At 43.9% G+C, this 20,439-nt stretch overlaps 1 protein-coding gene across 3 annotated transcripts; it reads left to right on the top strand.

Moving 5' to 3' along the window:
• Positions 1-849: 849 nt before the first annotated feature.
• On the top strand, positions 850-19,188 carry LOC118245905 (phosphatidylinositol 3,4,5-trisphosphate 3-phosphatase TPTE2-like). 3 transcript variants are annotated; one of them, XM_050712825.1, is made up of 19 exons: positions 850-881; positions 1,775-1,866; positions 3,672-3,749; positions 6,089-6,136; positions 6,756-6,917; positions 7,296-7,415; positions 10,124-10,223; positions 10,855-10,918; positions 11,430-11,494; positions 12,105-12,165; positions 12,380-12,461; positions 12,545-12,633; positions 13,733-13,794; positions 14,782-14,862; positions 15,872-15,977; positions 16,641-16,738; positions 17,105-17,200; positions 17,606-17,676; positions 18,924-19,188. In XM_050712825.1, exons 2-19 carry the CDS (start codon positions 1,817-1,819, stop codon positions 19,024-19,026), a joined length of 1,536 nt encoding a protein of 511 aa, XP_050568782.1. In that variant the 5' UTR covers positions 850-881; positions 1,775-1,816; the 3' UTR covers positions 19,027-19,188. The 3 variants fall into 3 exon arrangements, with proteins under 3 accessions (XP_050568782.1, XP_035398398.1, XP_035398400.1); XM_035542505.2 differs by lacking the exon at positions 850-881 and adding an exon at positions 1,338-1,409; XM_035542507.2 differs by lacking the exon at positions 850-881 and adding an exon at positions 3,042-3,099 and having other exon boundaries at positions 1,806-1,866; positions 18,924-19,099.
• The last annotated feature ends 1,251 nt before the right edge of the window (positions 19,189-20,439 follow it).

Here is a 20,439-nt window from a genome sequence, read left to right on the forward strand (position 1 = left end):
AAGTTATGGTGCTATCATGGGCAATAAATGAGAAAAATTAGAAGTTTATTTTTATTTTTTTTAATAATTATTTTTATTTTGAAGGGGAAGCCTGCTATTTAGTCTGCTGTCCTGAACTGCTCCATATTCTCAGAATGCTCAGAAGAACCTTGAAGTCCTAATAATTTTATTGCTTTGGGGGTATTTGATGGTATTTTTATAGCTATAAAGCCTGTACTAGGAAGGCAACAACTTTAAGAATAATCGAGTGCTGTGTTCAGCTTTGGGCCCCCAGCACAAGAAGGACATTGAGGCCCTGGAGCGTGTCCAGAGAAGGGCTACGAAGCTGGTGAAGGGCCTGGGACACAAGTCCTGTGAGGAGCGGCTGAGGGAGCTGGGGCTGCTTAGTCTGGAGAAGAGGAAGCCCAGGGGAGACCTCATTGCCCTTTGCAACTACCTGAAAGGAAGGTGTGGGGAGCTGGGGGTCGGCCTCTGCTCACAGGTAACTAGTGGTAGGACTAGAGGGAATGGCCTCAAGTTGTGCCAGGGGAGGTTCAGGTTGGAAATGAGGAGACATTTCTTCTCAGAGAGAGCAGTCAGGCACTGGGACGGGTTGCCCAGGGAGGTGGTGGAGCCACCGTCCCTGGGGGTGTTCAAGGAAAGGTTGGACGTGGTGCTTGGGGACACGGTTTAGTGGGTGACATTGGTGGTAGGGGGATGGTTGGACCAGATGATCTTGGAGGTCTGTTCCAGCCCTAACGATTCAACGAAGGCTGGGGCTGCTGCCTGCCACATCTGCCAGCGCTCAAGCTGCGCAGGCTGTGGGAGCCGACCCGAATCGCTCTCTTTGAGCTCCCTCTGCTGCTGAGCGCGCTGCAGAAAACCTGCTTCGGAAAGAAAGGGTGGGTGACACGGTGTGGGGTGAGTGGTTGTGGGGTGACACGTTGTGAGGTGACACGTTGTGGGGTGACACGTTGTGAGAGCGGGCACTGGGTGCCAGCGGCTGACGGGACGGGCTGGCAGGACCAAGCTCGCCCCAGCACCCGCGGGCTGCGCCCCTTCCTAGGACCGGGCCGGGGGGACCCCGGGTCTCCGGGGAGGCTCGGAGGGGGCCATCGGCCGGGCCCGGCGAGCCGCGGCCGTGGAGGGGCTGAGGGGAGGCGGGCGGCGGCGGCGGCGGGGCCGTCGCCATGGCAGCGGGCGGGCCCGGCCCGGCCCGGCCCAGGTGCGACCCCATTTTAGCCGCGGCCCGGCGGGGGGCTAGAGCGTGCCCCCAGGGCCTGGCCTCGCCTCAGCGGGTGAGTGGGGAGGGGGTGGAGGAGAGGAACGGGAAGGCCGAGCCTCAGGAAGTTTAACGCAATTTTCCGCTGAGTCCGCGGGCGGGTGGCCGGGCTCGACTTTGAGCTGGGAAGGCGGGCGGCTTCGCTGAGGTGAGGGCGGCGGGGGGCTCCCGAGGGTGGCTGGGGGCTGCTGGGCTCCTTCCCTTTCTCCCTCCCCGCCCCCTGTGGGGCCATATTCTGCCCGGGGAGCTGCTCTCCTCAGCGAGGCGACCCTCGCCCACCGTGCCCGTGGCTTCATCCCTTCCTCTGCCGCCGAGGTGGGGTTAAGGGGGTGCCGTAGGTCGGGGGGAGCTGTGGGCATCCCTCCTGCACTTCTTCAAGGCTGTGTTTCCTCTTCTGTGAGGAAAAAGAGTTGGGAAGGAAGCAGAAGCCTGTCCTTCAGTAATGTGAGTGAAGCTACTGTAGGCACAGATGCTGGTACTCACTGTTGCTTGTACGGGTCTCTCTGTTATTAGATGTGCTTCTCCTAAGACCAACAGAGCAACAAAAGAAACAAAATGACGACTGTGAGGTATGAACAAGGGTCAGAGCTCAAAGAAGCCTCAAGGTGAGTGAAACAAACTGCATCAGTGTGTGAGTTCAGAACTCATGCATGCTGTGTGTGGTCTTCTGCCTGGTTTCTTAATGCTTTGATCATAACAAAGAGGAGGCTTGAAGTTTATATACTGCATGGTTTCCACTTTTTTTTCTCCTTCCTTAAAATACTGTTGTTTGAGAGGGGTGCTATGTATGAGAGGAATATGCTCTTGTGATTAACTTCTTACAAGAAGTCAATTTTTTGCTAATCTTTACTTACAAATTAAAAACTTTGTTAAAGAAGTACAGGCACTGGTAGAGTTAAGCTCAGGGTAGTAAGTCTTGCTTTCTTCTAGCCTCTGGAAGCCACTGTCAAGGTATCCTGAAGGTAGTGTCTAGCTCTGCTATCCTTACAAGTCTCACGTTCCCTTCAGCTGTGTGAGTAGTTAGAGAAGCTTATGTTCTCTTTGGATAGTATGTGGGTAGAAATTAAGTTCTTCTAGTATGCCCTCATTTTCTTGTCTTCTACCCTAGTATTTAAAGACTAGATGTAGTAGCTTGTGGCAGAGAGCTTGTTATAGCTTGGGCAACAGGTGGGTGTAGAGTGCTCAGTAAAACAAACTCCTTCTTAGGAAAGCATTATCCAGAACTGAATCACTGTGTGAGAGCACAGTGAAAACAGCGTGCTTGTCCTTGATTTCTGTTTTCTTCCTGTGTTAAAGATTGGCCTCCTAACCCAAAACACTACTACTTCTCATTCTTATTGGGCTATTTCCTCATAGTAGAGGACAACAAGCTGGCCTTCAGTGCCCTTCATGTGTCTTCAAGGACAAGCAAGTGGTCTGCTACAAAAGTGCTGTAGCAGCAGAAACTTCTTTCAATAAGTGAAACACTTCTACCCTATACTATGTGGATAACTCCATACTGAGTGTCTTGTAAGAACGGCTGAGAAGGAAAACTGCATAGCCATATATTTACAGAGCTTTGCTCCCTTTCTAGGAAAAGAGTGCAGATACTGGAGCTGGAAAATAGCATGTAGACAGCCACTCCTGCACAAGTAGTAATGATGCCAGAGGCAGAGCCACAGCAAACACAGTGGCCGTGCTATTATGCAGCATAGTATTTCTATATAGAATGTTAAAATCCAAATTCTTGGGTTTGGATGTTACATTTTACTTTGTCTGAAATCATCTTGTGACCTTCAAGGCTCTTCAGGTGGCTAAGCAAAACCTTGATCCAATGAGACCCTGTTAAGGAAGCTATGGTAAGCAGCCCCTGCCAAGAAAAAAATGCTACTCCAGCACTAGCTCAGCTGCTGCCCTGCTCTTGCAGTTTCCGGTTTGGTATTCTGCTCTGCACAAAAACATCTCTGTGCTATGGCTTCTCCTAGCAAGCATTCATTCTCTGAACAAGTAGTCTACTGTAATAGCATTAATATTTTCTGGACTCTGCGAAGTAATTTTGCATATCCATGTTTCTAGCAATTCCAGAGTCTGGACTGGACTCTAAAGGCCTCAGTAGACTCTCGGATGCCTTATTTCAAAGCCCTTTATCCTATTGCTGAACACAAATGTCTTCCTTTCCTTCCCCTAAAGAAAAACTTCTGAAAGATGGATTGCAAATGGAACTAGGTCAGCACAAGCCAAGGCCTTCTGCTGTGTCAACATATGGGAAGCCTTTCTTCCCTTGGTACTGTTCATGTGCTCCGGCCCCGGTTGCTGTTCCTCACTGCTCAGCTGACAGTAGTTAATGTTACTGGTTCTGCAATAACGAAGGGTGGCAATGTATAAAGTTGACATCTGTATTGGTATGTGACTTGTGCTATTTCTTTGCCAGCTCCCCAACAGCAGAAGAGCCCACAATAAAGATTGATGATGGTCGTGACGAGGATAACGAACAGGACAGCTGTTCCAAGTAAGCTAATGATATACTAAATGCCTTGTTTACCCCCAAAAGTGAAAATGCCTGAACCAAAATGAGAAAGCAGATGGCTTGCTGGAGTAAGAGATAAGCCTTACTGATCTTGCTACTGATGCCTTGATACTTACCTTGATGCTCAGAGCACTACATCACTTGATGCTGACACTCGTTCTAGTACATAATAACAGCAAGCAACTTCAGGAAGCTGCTTCATGCTTATGGAGATGAAATCTCAGTCCAAGCGTTAGCTACAAATATATCACATAATGGAAAATGGCAAGTTTAAACTGCAGTGTATAAACTTTCCCAAAGAAGTGAACTTGAGAGAACACAGAAGAACCAATGCTGCTCAGAAAATGAGGTGAATGAGTATCTGGGGCAACTGGCAAGCATTGTGCCCTCAAGATTGAGCTGTCTAAACATCCTGGTGATTTACTATGTTCTTGAAGCAGTTCCTTTTTTTGAAAGTAACTGCTTCTCTTCTTACTAGACTAGATTACTAAGTCTTACAGCATACTTCAATCGTAGTCAGGTCAGTGACACGCAAATAATGTTTCACTCTTCCTGCAGCTCGAGCAGTAAGATCAGGCCTGTTATCCCTGTTCCCTTGTGTGATAACATGGTTTTAGAGAATTCAGACCTTGGTGGTTAGAAATGCATTTCATAAAGGCTTTAAGCTAAGTAAACAAGCAAATGTTAGGCCATGTTCTCTTTAACTGACCTGGGATGTCAGCAGGCCAAATTGGAGTGGTATATATTTTCAGTGTGCATTTTCGGTGTGTCTAATAAAGGTGCTTGTCCTTAGGTTGTGGAAGTTGAAGTCTTGGTGTACCTGGTATATTTACACTGCAGGATTTGCTGTATGAAGACATAAAACCACCAACTGTTAGTGTAACTATTGCAGTGCTTTCCTTGGATGCTAAGTGTTCATAAATGGGAGGGGAACCTTCTACGTGCTAGGCTGCCTTGAAGACAAGGCCTGCTATTACATTCTTGACTTAGATACGGAAAGTGGGTACTGCAACCTGCTTAAAGATGTGGATGTCTGCTGGTTCTTGGCTTTTGGACTTCAAACGTGCTAATGAGAAATGTGAGCTATCTCAGTGAGCCCAGCAAGATGCTTCCTCTTCGCTTCAAAGATGCTCAGTGTTTTCTTAACCTTAACTCACTAATTCAGTGTATGTACCAAGTGAAATGTAATGCTGAAACTACCCTAGAGGAAAAAAGGTAACTCCAATAGGATAATTGGGGTGCAATATGCATTATTGAACCGATGAATACTTCCTGTAACAGTGGTATCTCCAGTGGTGTGGGTGGGGAGGGAAGTGCAGTAACTGTATAGCAGAAAAGGAGGACAAATGTCACAGTACTGACAAAGTACTGGCAGATTCTTCTTGTGTCAGACCTTTCAGTAGGTCCTACTGTTAAAATAAAATACCTCCTCCAAAGATGTCATTAAGTGGCGAAGAAAACTCAGTGCTTATGGTAGTAAAGTAACCCCTAGGTTACCAGACTGGCAGTATGCTGGTAACTAATCTGTTAAACCATCAGAACTTGGGGTATGCAGATAGTGGCTTTTATGTTAATTCTTGTTGTATAGCCTCAAGTGATTTGTACAGCTAATGAGACAAAGCTCTGCAAAGGTCTAGCCTTAAACCAGAAGGCTTAGAGCCTACTGAGTAGGGAACAAGTAGTCTTCCTTAGCTGGAACCCTGCTAGGGCTGGAGATAATTCTTAACTGGAAGCATTTGACTGCAGCACCTCATTATTTTTAAGAGGTACTGGTCTTCAACCTGAAAGACCAAACTGATTTCCTTCTAAAGGCAGAAGAGGGATTTGTCTTCCTCATAACCTAAGAGCACAGAGATGACAGTGTCAACAGGTACTTTTTTCCCAGGCCTGAAGAGAAATCCTCTCATTCTGATACAATAAACTAATACCTTGGTCAAGATATTTCAAGAGATGATCATGCTTTAATCTTCCTCTTGATCAATAGCTGCTATGTGAATCTACTTGAAACTTGTTACTGGACAGACTTCTGTTACTGGCCAGACTTGTAGTGTCATTGGAGCTGTGACACTGAATAGTGTTGTCAATACACAGTGCTGAGTTTCTAGGGGTTGTAGCTGATAAATATTCTCTTGTTCAAGTGAGAAAAGTGTTGTCTTCAAGTACTGCCTTAACATATTTCATGAATGCGACTGGAAAAGATCTCTTAAATCATGGGTATAGAACTCTGAAACCAAAGGAATGAAGTTAGTACCAGTTAGTACCGGTAGCTAAACCTGTAGCAAAATGTCCCTTGTCTTGATGCTGATTCTCTTCTCTTGCAGTACTATTAGGAGAAAAATTTCCCCGTTTGTGATGTCATTTGGATTCAGGTAAAACATCCATCTCATAATGATATGGGAGGGGTGGAAGTAGTCCTTATTTTTAGTGTAAGAACTTGAAGAGTTCCTTAAGCAATAGGGACTCCAGCCTGTTCTTCCTAGGAAGTACGGAAATAAAATATAGTTACTTCTAAGGGACTGCATTCCCTCGTGAGTGGGAGGCAAGGTGAATATACTGGAGGACAAGCTGATGCTTCTATGCCTTAAAGTGTGCAGGTTTGTGCCACTTCTGGATAGCTGTGGAATTATTGGTGTATAACTACAGCTGAGTCTGCAGTATCCACGCAGTTCCATGTGGATGTTGTACTCTGCAAATCACTTCAGAAAGTGTGATTTGAATCCTTTGGCTCTCTATACAAGCAGGCCTTGATTTTATTTTTATATATATATATGTGTGTGTGTGTATGTGTGTGTGTATATAAATGTGTATATATATATGTGTGTGTGTGTATATATATATATATATATATATATATATATATATATATAAAATACACACACGAGAACCCACAGTTGGACCAGCTTAAAATAAAAACAGGGTTTGTGCTCTCCAGTCCGTAAATGTCATTATTTCTTTCCTTCTTCTCAAGTTGACTTGTATTTTTTTCAGGGTATTTGGAGTTGTGCTTATCATTGTGGACATTGTAGTTGTGATTATGGATCTGGCTATCCCTGAGAAGAAAAGGGGCATTAGAGAGATTCTCGAAGGCATTTCCCTGGCTATAGCACTCTTCTTCCTCGTCGATGTTCTCATGAGGGTGTTTGTTGAAGGGTAAGACCTGGGCAAAGATGAATTCAGTGTGGCACATACTCAAGCTAGTAAGGAAGCAGTACTTTGAGGTTGGGACTGTGAGCGTTGCTGGTCCATAGGCTAAATTTCTGGTTATCTTCTCATGGCTGTTGTCATTCTATAGACTAACCTGTAAAATGTTTCTGATCCAAGTGAGCACTTAAACTGTCAGTCTTGCTATGACTTGTGTTGTAGACCAGGTATTTTCTTAGTGGGTCTTCAGTGCTTAGTTTTCTGAAGTGCTTCAGAAGAGCTTGTCTCCAGCAGTAGCTTTATATAGGCTCTCTTCTTCGTGAACATGGGCTTCAATCTTTGTCCCCATTCATAGGGGTGTTTGTCTGAAACTCTCCTTTGTTTCAGCTTCAGGAACTATTTCCGGTCGAAACTGAATATTTTGGATGCATTCATAGTAGTGGGCACTCTGCTAATTAACCTGACCTACTCCTTCTCAGACCTTGCTGCGACAGATCAGATGCCAAGGTAAGAACAGTATGACAACTGTTAGATGTGAGCTCTCTTCTTGGCAGGAGTCTAAGAATTTTCATGGGTGTATCTAAGCTAGATGAGTGCATGCTAGATCACAAATGTAGCTATGATAGGACTTCACAGTACAGGTTTCTAAAGGAATAGGAAGATTTAACTTTGGCCTACAGCTCTGTTGGAGCCTGTCCCTGTCTCAAAGGCAGCTATGATCTAAATGTATTTATTGGGGTGACTAAAAATGAACAGTGAGGCCTGCAAATACCATTTCTCAAGTATTTAGGGATGAGGGTATAAGCAGCAGCCTGATGAAGAGTCTGAAGTAGAAGGTCAGAAAGAGTTGGATTATAATAGCAAATGGAACTGACAAAGTAGACAGTTGAGGAAAGGCCTCTATCAGTGGATCTTGAAACAGAAACCTTATTTCTTCCCCCTTGTTCCCCCAAAAGTCCCATGGTAACACATGCTGGATTTCTCAGCCATCCCCTGGGGAAGGGGATCGTGCTACTTATGTGCATAAGCTGATTCAAGTCGTGCCTCCATCTGATTTCTGTGGCTTGCTCAGGTGATGTCCTTTGAGATACGTCTACTTGTGATGGAGGCAGGAATGCACCTCTCAACTAGGTTATCTGCACTGAGTCTGGATTACAGTGAGACTCTTGCACCAACCAGGGAAAGAAGTAGAGCTGTTTAAAAACAAACAAACAAAAAAACCCACAAAACTTAGTGGGTATAAGGTGGGAAATATTCCTCTAGAAGAAATCAACTCAGTCTAGTTATTGAACCCAAAGCTGGATGAACTTGAAGGGAATGCCAGCACTTCTTAATATGCCAGCCAAACTTCTGTTTCAAGAAGCAGAGCTGTGAAAGCGCTGTTTTGCCTCTGACTCCTTTAGCTGCATTTGCAGCCCCAGAATCATAAAAGGCTGTTTCCCTTTTAACCCTTATTAAACACCAACCTGAGTTGAATGGCGTATCTCTGGCCACAGTTCGCTAAAGAATCTTTTTTCCTTATGGAGTCCTGGGCTGTTAGCAGTAAGCCTGATCCTGCACTGATTCTTCCTGCTGGATGTTGGTGTGCAAGTTCCTCATATTCTAACCTGCTGAATTTGGAGAGGGTTTTGTACAGGCCCAGCATCACACAAAGGGGTTTTTTTTAAAGATACTCAGCTGAGACCCACTGTCTCATCCATGCAGCTCTTGAGGCCTTCCATAATGCTTTTGTTAAGGGCTCTTAGCCCTGCGCAGACCAAAGCATTACCACCTGGCACTAGATGGTATTTCAGAACTGGCCAAATACCAGACTTTGAGGAAAAGATACCCTTCCCACCTAATCCTCCAGTTGCATCCACATATCTAACTTCTAGTAGCTTGCCTGTTTTTTACTCTTCTTTCCTCATAGCCCTTGATTCAGATGCAGCCAGTAGCTGTAAAGCACTTAATCTCAGAAGAGCTAGTCTGAGCAGCTTTTATGTGGATGAGAGCTTGCGTGACAAGCCAAATTTGTGTGGCAGTCCGTAGAGGTAACATCCCCTGATGGAGTGATGTGGTGTCTGTTCCTAACCTGCTTTAGTTAGGTGGGGGTTGGGGTGAGCTGTCTGCTGACTTCTAAAAGGACACTCGAGGAATAAGGCTGGGTATCAGTTTGGGAGTTAGTGCCTAACTGACCGGCTTTGTGAAGGGCAGAAGGCAAGCCGCTGGTATCCTGCAGAGCTACTTCTTGCGGCAGTGGTTCAGGCTGAGGAGAGGGGCTGTGGAGTCTTCACTCCAGTGCCGGTTTGTCCTTGCCTGGCTGCTAGCTCAAGGCGACTCTCCTGAAACAACAGCAGGGTGATCTTGGGCTAGGAGTGAGCTGGGGAGAAACTGAAACTTGCCTCCAGGTGTCCAGGACAAATGTGTCGTCTTGGCTTCTGACAAGCTCTGCATCAATGGAGAGCACTCTGTTCTCAACTAGAGGTGGTGGAATAAAGCTTCCATAACACTTTTCCCCCCCCCCTTGCTGTAGGTATTCACCCGTATTCTTACCTAAGTATGTCAGGGCCTAAAACACGTGTATGTGCTCCTTAAAATATATGCTCATATACCTCCTTAAGGAACAAATATTGGTTTACACTAGTCACTAAGGGTATCCTAAAGCAGCTGCCCCTACTCAGGTTGTTTCTGTAGAGCTACTCACTTAAGCATCTTGCCAGATTCAAAGTTCAATGACAGTACAAAGTTTCTCAGCGAAACTTGTTTGAGTTGCTGAATGATTAAACAAAAGGTTTATAAACTGCTCTGTTCTCAGGTTTCTTATTTGAGGCATGATGTGTCTGGATTGTTCAGCTTCTCTTTTCGGCTGTTTTTCATGTCTGGTTCCACTTAAATGTACTCTTAAGAATAAGCTTGAAGGAACAACAACGCAGTGATGATAACGCTAACAGTGTCAAGGGTACTTAGTGCTTGCTGGGCAGAGATACTGTGAAAGTCTATTCCAGCAAGTAGGGGTGCTTCCTAGTTCTGTTCCATGTTCAGAACTTGTGTCCCCAAACCCTTAACAATAAAACTATGGTATACTTCAAGCCTTGCGTTGCCCTTTTTACCAAAATCAATGTGAGAGGTACTAGTTCAGTATGTGAAACAAAACTCTCTCTGAAGTAACTCTTAAATAGCTTTAAGTTTTGTATCTAAACTTAATAATGTATTTTTATGGTGAATCTCTCATCTAGAATGGTCGCTCTCCTTCGAGTTCTGAGAATTGTCATCTTAATTAGAATATTTCGCCTGGCCTCACAAAAGAAACAGCTTGAAGTGGTGACCAGGAGAATGGTAAGTTGGCCTAGTAATAAATCTAAGTAACTATTGTTATTTTTAATTATCTCGTTCTTCAGGAAGCCATCAACAGTGAGCAGCAAGACTGTCCACAGTGTGTTGGTCTGAAACTAATACTGCTACAGGACCAACGTGTTGGTTTTGTGTCTCTGACAGGGTATTGGAGTTATGCTTCCAGTTTCAGTATAGCTAGCAATGCTTGCCTCTGCCTGAGCAAGCAGCTCCTTGACCTGGAAGACCGGTGTGTCGGGGGTTGTGACACCGTGGTGCGTCTTGATTGATAATTACTGGCTCGTGTGGTACACAGACTGTTTTCCATCATATGTGGGGAGGTTGGAGATTTTTAATGCTTCTGGCACTTATTTCAGGTGAAAACAAAGTAGCTTAGCTGTCTAATGTTGAAGCCCTATCCAATGTGAATGCCTCTGTCACTTTCAGCAGGGCACTGAAGTGAAACTTGGAGCTTCAAACCCAACCCCTTACACAGAAATAAACAGTTCTGGTTACACTGCCCTTAACTTCCTTCCTTCAAGTTAAGGAAGTCGAGATTTATTTTCCCCTAGTAATAGGCAGCACTTGTTGACTTGTGGTGTTCTTCAGGAAGACTAACTCTGCTCCTTTTTCACAGGTCTCTGAAAACAAAAGGCGTTATATGAAAGATGGCTTTGATCTGGATCTCACTTACATTACTGGTTTGTAGAAATCCTGTAGCAGCAAATAATACTTTGCAGCATGTTACATTCTGCTAACACTGAGTGCTTCATGTGAAATACAACTTTTTCAGCAGACTGCTGAAACTTAAATGTGAATTTAAATCAAGCCTACTCCTTTTCTTTAGGAGTTTGAAGTCAGTGTTTCTAACCCTGTTCTTCTCAAGGGTTAACCTTCTGGTAGAGAGGGCGTACGTGCTGTATACAATGATAAAAAATTCTCCTGAAGCCTAGGGAACCAGAGCTTTTGATTGACTTAATGTGTTTGCCTCCAGTTCTATGGTGACTGCTTAATGGTAGCTTATGCTTCAGGAAATTCTAGTGCCCTGCTCTAGCTATGTAGAATGTGGAACAAAACCTCTTGGAAATGAGTAGGTGGCTTTCCTAGCGAGGGTCAGTCACTTCATGATAACATGCTCTCTATCATGTAGTTCCTACATTTGGGGAGGGTCTATCTCCCTGTTATTACATCTGACTGCTGTCTTCTCCACAGATCGTGTTATTGCAATGTCATTTCCATCTTCTGGGAAGCAGTCTTTCTACAGGAACCCTATAAAGGTAAAAATCTCTCATTATCAAGTTCAGTATTACTGAACACTGTTTCGCTTCAAGGTTTCCACTAGCTTGCACGTGGACTAGATTATCAAGTCAGTCCTAGTCCTGCTGGTTGGATGTTTAAATGGTGGTCTCCACTGTGCTGCACTGCTTGTATTGTATTGTCTTAGCTGAGCCAAGCAAGATGTGTCTTGTTGTGGACACACTGGTGATCTGATGTCTGGCTCTTGGGGAATTTAGCAGACCCAAATCAATTCTGTCCCAGGCCAGTAATAGTGTGAGGCATATGAATGATCTCATCGTATAGGTGAAAAACATTTTAAATGTCTTCATTAAACACTTCTAATATCTAAATGTTAAATTAGACATTAAATCCCTTTTCAGAGCTCTCTTGCCTGATGTCTTAGAAACCTAAGTATGTAAGGCAAGGGATTTGGTCATGGTTCTCTTACACCAGATAGGAATCTGAACTACTGGGCTGAAAAGGCCTGTTGTCCAAGGGCTGTTTATAAATGCACTTGCTGACTTCCCTTTGGGGATGAGGAATGAGGTGGTGATTGGAAATAAGGAGTTACACTAGCTACTCTGAACATGTATCTTACTATTGCTCTAGGAGGTTGCAAGATTTCTGGACACCAAGCATGCAGACCATTATAAAGTCTACAATCTCTGCAGTAAGTATGGTTAGTTGCTGACTGTACTGAAAAACTGCAAAACAGATGAACATCTCTTTAGAGTATGTTGGTGACAATATTAGATCTTGAAGAACTTTTTATCAAAAGTACTTAAAACACTGGTATAAGCTCAGACCAGTGGTCTTGTGTCATAAGCAACTCTGTTCCAAGTCCATTCCCCTTCCTGGCCTAACTCCCAAATTTTTCTTTACAGGTGAAAAAGGCTATGACCCCAAGTACTTCCACTACAGGGTGGAAAGGATCTTTATTGATGACCACAATGTCCCAGCAATACAGTGAGTCTTGACAAGAAATACTTGCATTGTGGTAGCTCTTTGTAGGTGCTTACTTTGACCACAGTAATCTTCCTCTTTTCTAGGGACATGCTGAAATTCACTGCCAGTGTCCGTGAATGGATGAGTCAAGATGAAAAGAACATCATAGCAATTCACTGTAAAGGAGGCAAGGGTAAGACTTGTCATATATAATCCATGTATGCCATAAATTACACGTCCTTATCCTAACATTTTTAGTGTAAGTGTAGTCTTAAACCATGGCATAAGATGGATTTAGAGCAACTTGACAACTTCTGCTGTTCTGACCCCTGACAGGAGGGACAGGGAGCTAGTGAAGCTGTTACTAGTAATTGTTAAGCAGCTGCTTTAGCTCTGCTAGCTAGTCACTCACACTGAATATCCTACACGGTAATATACCTCAGGCTTCTGAATTTCTGGGGAATGGCCTAGGTGCTGCTCAATCCTGATTTCAGACAAATAAGAATAAGGTATCATGAGAAAGCGTAAAAAGCGTAATATAGTGTTGTGGGGGCGGGCTTGTGCAAGCAATTGCACGTGAACTGATCCGTGAGTGCTATCTGCAACCCATAGTAGCTCAGGAGCTGTTGAAGTGCATAGATAACTGTGCAAATAAGCCAAACAACCCTGCAAACATCCGCCACATCTCCAGCCACCTGCTGTTACTGCTACAAATGCTACAAGTACTTGGCTTGAACCAGATGGCTGCAGAAGGGTTTTTCCCACAGTTGTAAAGCCTCCTAAGCTAAGCTCTTTTTCCCAAACTGAACACTGAAGCTACCTGCAGGCCAAAGTCAGCCTGGAGAACAAGTGTAGGGAGGGGGTGATGACCTCAGACTTGAATTCAAGACTGAGACTACACTGGAACCTCTGTGCTAGTAGTCTTAATGCCCTACTTAGTAGGGTTGGGCAAAAATTGGGGTGGAGAAGTAACTCTTGAGACTTAGACTGGCATTGCCAGTGCTTTAGCCTGATCTGTTAGGATGTACTTGACTCCATACCCTGCTAAATGGAGGATGTAGTTACTGGCCAACTTGTTAAAATATCTGAAGTAATACTGTAAGGAATTGTGGGGACTGCTTCCAAGAAGTAAGTTGACAAACTGCAACTTCTCTTAGTCTTCCCAGAAATAGACGCTTGACTATTCAAGTGACACCAATCTCCCATTAACTATTGAAAGAGATACGACTTTATTTTTCACACACAATCCCCCAAGTCTTATAGTTCAGTCTCTTTTACTACTTTTACTACAGGTAGAACTGGAACAATGGTCTGTACTTGGCTAATAGACAGTGACCAGTTTGAGAGTGCAAAGGTAAAAACTAACTTTTATTTTGGTTCTTTCCATGTTCCAAATGCCCCCTTTAGAATTTGTACAGAGTATTAGTGCATTTCAGCAATTAGTCGGAGTCTATAGCTGAAAAAGCATAGTGTAAACAACCTGTATTTTAAAAAATCTTGCAATTCTTGCTACTGTGGAAACTCATCTCTGAAGAGTACTCTTAATCAGGAAGAACTGGTAATGTAGGATGCCAACTTTGAAGTGCTTCTTTTAGAGGCATAATAGACCTAGGGTCTTGAGCAACTTGTCTTAAGCTGTGGGTGCCTTCTGAACATGCCCTACTAAAGCTAGTGTCACTGTTTAAGTGGTCTTGTGTAATTCTCTTCCCTACTCTCTTTCCAAGTGGTGTGAGATGTCAAGACAAGACTACAGGCAGTTCATGATTACAAGAAGCTTTTTCTAAATATTTTGGGGGAAGGGAAGAAAGACCAGCAAGTCTGCAGTCAGGACTGATGCATGTGCTGCTTTGATATACTGGGTGTGGGATCTTGACCTGGAAACCTGGGTTCTAGATGGCCCTGATCGTTCTAGGTAGCTTGAGCAGCGTATATATCAGCATGGTAACTTGCTTTTCTCTGAGTTTGGTTTGTGGAGATGCAAACTAATGCTCAGCTTCTTTCTGCCACAGACCACCTGAGAAATGTATATGGTTCTGTAGGAATTGCTTAATAAGCATATAGTTCTCTTCCTTCAAAGAGCTTTATTAGCTCTCAGTTCTGGATGACAGATAATGTATTTGACTTCCAAACTAGTAATCCTATATTCTAATTAAAATTCTAAAAATTCTATATTCTAGTTAAAAGCCTTCTTTTAGAAGATACCACAACAACTATTGCACATCTTTACTTGTATTCATTTATTGGAATTGACTGGTATGATTCTGGTCTGTTTGCTATCTACTGCTCAGGAAGGGGAATGGTGGTGCAACAAATGTCTTAACACTTGAAAAAATCTGTGTAGGAAAGTTTGGACTACTTTGGGGAGAGAAGAACTGATAGAAGTACAAGTACCAAGTTTCAAGGAGTTGAAACTCCGTCCCAGGTAAGTCTGAGCAGGTCCAGTAACAGCAGCCAAACCAAACCTAGCGTTGTGAGCACTGAAGCTGCCCCACCTCTCCTGCCTTGTTTTAGAGGCATAGGTTTCTACTATATGCTTAACTCTTGGGCTTTCTGCACCCTTTCTTTAGGGGTTGGAAGATTGTCAACTAGTTGGGTTGCATTGCGTTCTTCTCCCTTCCCTTGTTAAAGTAATTCCTTGTACTAATTCCTTAATATTGTGAAATCTGACTGGTATCTGGGATCACAATCCTCTTAAGGCTGGAAGGAGCACATTTAGTCCAACCCTGCTGCTTAAGCAAGGTGAGCTAGAGCAGGCTGTCCAGGATCATGTCCAGTTAGAGTATCTCCCCAAGCTCTCTAGGCAACCTTTTGCAGTGTTTGACCACCCTCACAAATGCATGACCCTAGGAGACAACTGGGCTGTTCATCAGCAATGCAATGGAGCCTGGCCTGGGGAGAGGGCTATGGTGCTGCTGTGGCTGGGTGGAGGAACGCATCCTCTGAAGATAGCGTTCACAGGGAAACATTAAATGTGCTATTGTCTCAGACCACGTCTTCATCTTGATTCACTGCATACTGTGAGATGAAGTTGTTGGTAGAGGTGCTTTAGTTACTAGCGCAAAACTGAATGGAAGTGTAGCCACCTCTCAACATGTGCTTCTTCAAAATAAAAGCATCCTGGAGCTTTTTAAGAGGCAGAATGTTTAAACCTACAACAAAAAAAGCTCCCTGCTTCTTGCTGAACTCAAAAGTACAGAATTGTTCTTACAACACCAAATATAAATAATTTAAAAATGCAGGTGTTGAACTTGTGTCGAGTTTTAACAACCAGTTGTTTGAAATGTGAAGGGGAAAGAACAAGACTGATTTCTCATTAGCCTTGGACTTGAGGTAGCTAAGAACTTGGAGCAGATCTACTTAATCCTGCTTCTACCTAGAATTAGGTTGTATGGGGTTAACTGCATAACGTGTTTGGGTTTTTTGCATTACAGAGTAGGTATGTTGGGTATTATGAGATCCTGAAAAACAAGTATAACTTCAAACTCCCACCAGAGAGACAACTCAAAATAAAAAACCTCAAAATCTACTCTATACATGGTAAGAACCTTTGAATTTGGGCACTTCTCTATTTGGTAATGGTTTTGTGGTACAGGTAGCTGATCTCTGTACTGTCTCTCTTACTAAATCCATGATAAAAATGTAGGCTTACTGGGATATGAGAATTCAAATAGCACAGGTTAAAAACAGCCAAAAACCAACTCTCCAACATTCTGGAGTACAGCTGTCTTGTGTTCTGTCACTTTCTGTGTGTCTGCTAAAGTGATGGCTCACACGCAACCTGCCTTGTTTTGGGAAGGGAATCAATTATATCAGTAGGATTAGTCGATAATGTTTCTCAGCCTGTTATAACTTTGTGTATATGTACTGGTAACCTTGATGAAAGGCTGAGTACTACAAGTACAGCACTACTCATTCTAGGGGGCCTAAACTGCTGTTCTTCAGTTAGTAGAGCTGTATTCTACATGTGTTGTTCCTGAGCCACCAGTAGGATTCACTGCTACTTCAGTACAGCTTTCAGCCACTCAAGCTTGAGCTGCTTTCAGGTCTTGAGTTCGCTAAGGTCTGTAACAAAGTCTGTAGCAAGGCCTCCTTCAAAAGGCTGTTTTCAGTGAGAGTGATACGCTTGGCTTTGATTACCACTTTGTTTCCAGGTGACGTTACGTGCTCTGGTATAATGCAACACTTTCTTCCTCTTCCTAGGAATTGGGAAAGGCAATGGAACTGACTTGAAGGTGCAGATAATAATGAGAAAGCAAGTTGTATTAGAATGTGTGTGCGCAACACAAGGAAACTGCAAGGTGAGCGTACTATGAAACTGTCAGCTTCCGTGACTCAGCTGACTTAAAATGTTGTCCCGTAGAAGTTGGATACTGGATATAAAAATACCTTAATAAATGGGTACTTTAAATTGTGAGATGAAATAGCTAAGCTTTGTTGAACAATAGGAAAAATTATATAAAGTAGTAATAGACTTCCTAAAAGTTGTTTTAAACATTTAATAATCACTCTGACCTGAAAAGCTGAAATTGTTGTTGGCTGTTCTAGCACTGCTGTTGTATTTCTGTACCGCAAATAAGTAGCTTGGTATTGTCATCAGTTGGTCCTCTGTCTCTGCAGTAGCTTTTCATAAACGCAATATTTTGTTTTGTGTGTTTTGTATCCAGCTCTTCTTTGACTCTGATAGTGACTCTGTAGTCATTGGCTTGGAAGACAGCCCTGTGATAAGCGGGGATGTGAAAGTCAGATTTGAATCTCATTCTGTAAGTACAATGGTGTGAAGACTGTCGCTTGAATTTGAGGGCCTGCAATGCAAACTGCAGCTGGGTCTTGGCTACCTCAGCTCTGTGGGGCCAAGTTTGTTTCTTCCCCCGTGACTCCTGCTGTGTGGGGTGGCCCCATTGTAGCAGCTGTAGCAACAGACATCTTAGTTGAGTACCTGCTGCTTCTAAGGTGGGGCTCTTACTCTTTCGTATTTAGTTTGAGTGGCCTAGTCCTGAAACAAACTCAGTGAAAATGATGTTCTGGGTGTGATATTTGGCTCTTCAAGTGTACTGATTCTGCCACTGTTGCTTTGTAAACCAGTCTGCTGGAGACAGGTGGGTGGTCATCTGCAAAAACAAGTCCTGTTGCCTAATGGAGTCCTTAAACAGAGACTTTCCTTTTAGGATCTTCCAAAAGGCTATGACGACTGCCCGTTTTTCTTCTGGTTCAACACTTCCTTTATTGAAAATAACAGGTAAAGTGGGCACAGTGACTGCCTTCAGATCCTAACTTCTCGTGTCTGAGCAGAGCTGATGGTTCCTAAACATGGTGCTGAGAGCTGAAATAGCTGGCTAATGAAGTCAGTCGTAGCTTCTGTGTGGGTCTCTGATTCTCAGTCCGAACTTGTGAACCTGCAGCTGGCACATGCTTGTACTGTGCAAAGTGGTTTAAATGTGGGATTTATCTTAATCAGCTTAATCTACTGGGCTGTTTCCCAGTACTCTAAGTATTGTTAATTAACTGAAACTCCAAAGGTATTACTAACTGCTCAAACCTCTACAGTGCAACTGACAGAGTCTGGAACTTGAATTCAGCAGGCGAGTTAGGTACTAATGCTTGTGATCCCAAAGGAAAGGTTCTTTAACTTACTGCTTCTCATGCTTTTGTCAAAGTTTAAAAAAAAAAAAAAGTAGCTTTTTCTAGTTGAGGCTAGAATTCCTGGGGGTGGTTCTGCCAACAACAGCTGAGCTTGTGCTTCTTGCTAGGAGAGTGGTGTAGAAATGCAGAGATGGGATCTCTTTATTCTGGGATCTCTTTATTCTGTCTTTAGACTTAAAGGAACAGTGAACTTGAAGTATCAGGTATAACTACTGTTCCTTCCATGACTGATATAGGACAAACAATTATTTCCTTCTTCCTATCAAAAGGAAGAAGAGAGTTAGCCATGAGTCTGCATTTATAACTTTAAACAGAATACCCAGAGCCAGCAATGCACTCTGCAGTCTAGGTGCAGATACCCAATGAGACCCAACCAGTGGCAGGAGAAATATAAACCTGCTGTTTTGGCTCTGCAGTTGGGCTGTATCAAAAGCTGACCTGCTGGTGCTGTCAGGTAATCACTAGAAATTAATTCAGTAAGCATTGAAAGGGGAGAACATGGCTGAGCTTGACTGAGTACTGAATCCAATGCCTGGCATTAAGAAAGTCAGTTGTTAAACCTACCACATGCATCCCATGAGAAGGCCTGGAGCTGGAGGTAACATTAATTCTGCTGTAACAAGCTTGTCTTGGGGCTCTAGGCAGGGGGAAAACCACCACCAACTGTCAGGTTGGTTTTATGTTTCTCAAACTACTTCAGATCCAAATCCCTGTGCGTGTGTCTGAATCTAAGATCTGGGGCATGTTTAATACTGCAGGGCTAAACTTGAAGTTTTCTTCGCTTTCTTGAAGGAAAAGCCTATCTTATGGCCTACGACTTGCTACTGAATCACTTTCTTTCAGGCTCTACCTTCCCAGGAATGAGCTGGATAATCCTCACAAGTCTAAAACGTGGAAAGTCTACAGTGAGAAGTTTGCTGTAGAGGTGAACTTCACTGAACCATAAGGGAAAGCCGGAAGAAGGAAAACACTTAAACTTGTCTCTCTTCCTGAAGACTCTTTTGCTGCTTCAGTATAGCGAAGTGGTCTGGCTGTGATGTACTTAATGTATTTCTATGTAGATACAACTTTCTCAAATAAACTGACCTGAAGTTCTGTTGTGCAGAGCAATAATCCTCTGGAGAATTACTTAATGTTGCTGTCACATTGTGCTAGCGAGCTGTTGGATCTGCGTAGATGTGTTTACATACAGGTAATCCCTTCTCTACTACCTGGCCACTGTCTCTAAGCAGGAGCATTCCTGGGTTGGTGGGTGGAGAACAGCAGTCTGGGGTGCTGCTGGAGTACCCAAGGCACCTTCCCCTAGCATCAGGGTTTCTGTACAGGTCCCTAGAATTAAGGGGATCTTGGAGGTGGAAGGAAAGTATTCTGGCACGGGCAGGTGAGTATTCTTGTGTGGAAATCTTGATGTTGAACTCCTCATCAGAAATCCAGTGCTGCCAGGTTTCGAGCAACACCTGGCCTGGGACTGACTGTGGGAGACGGGACTGCACAGCTCCTGCTCTGCCCCTGGACTTCCCAAGGGCTGAGGTGACACAGCTGGGTCTCATCAGCTCAGGAGCATGCCAGCTGCTTGGGCTCAGTTAGCCAGGCCTCAAGACCCAGATGAGATGGTTTTGGTCTGTGCTTTTGTAGCTTTGCAGTAATACTGCAGCTGCTTGCTGATCTCCCTCCTGAGCTATACCTAAAAACTTTCAGGATGCTTATTCTCTTTCCATCCACTCTACTGTGGATACTGTTCAAGCCTTCCCTGATGTGAAGCAGTCATTGAGGTTAGTTTCTTGGTTGTGTTAATTAACTCTTAATTGTTAAGAACCACGAGAGGCAGGGGACTAACAAAATTCCGAACTTCTATTGCTCATACCCCGTTAGCAAAGGAGGCAGAGATTCTTTACCTTTCACATGCTTAACCGAGGCTCACGGCTGACTATGAGGTGCACTTGTCCACCAGTTCTTTCTGTAACCCATAAACATCCAGTGGCTAGAAAATAGGCTGCGAGGCAGTGATAGAGGCCAAACTGCTTAAGGGAGGGCTGTCCTGAACAAGGTGGTCGACCTAATTTAAGGAAAACAGGAAGCTTTGCCTCAGTTGGATGTCTTATGGTGGTGTATACACGCTCTGCGGCTGAACCATCTGTCTAGCTGTGTTAAATTAAGCTTAGTGAACTGTCAGTCTAAAAAAGTAAGTACTATCTGGCTTGAAGTTTTAATAAATTTAAAAAAAAAAGCTGGGTGTTAGGCACTGGAACAGGCTCCCTAGGGCAGTGGTCATGGCACTGAGCTGCTGGAGTTCAAGAAGCATCTGGACAATGCTCTCGGGCACGTTTGGGGGTGGTGCTTTGGGGGACCCACGAGTTGC

Source organism: Cygnus atratus, chromosome 1 (assembly GCF_013377495.2).
Source record: "Cygnus atratus isolate AKBS03 ecotype Queensland, Australia chromosome 1, CAtr_DNAZoo_HiC_assembly, whole genome shotgun sequence".
Taxonomy (NCBI): Eukaryota; Metazoa; Chordata; class Aves; order Anseriformes; family Anatidae; genus Cygnus; species Cygnus atratus.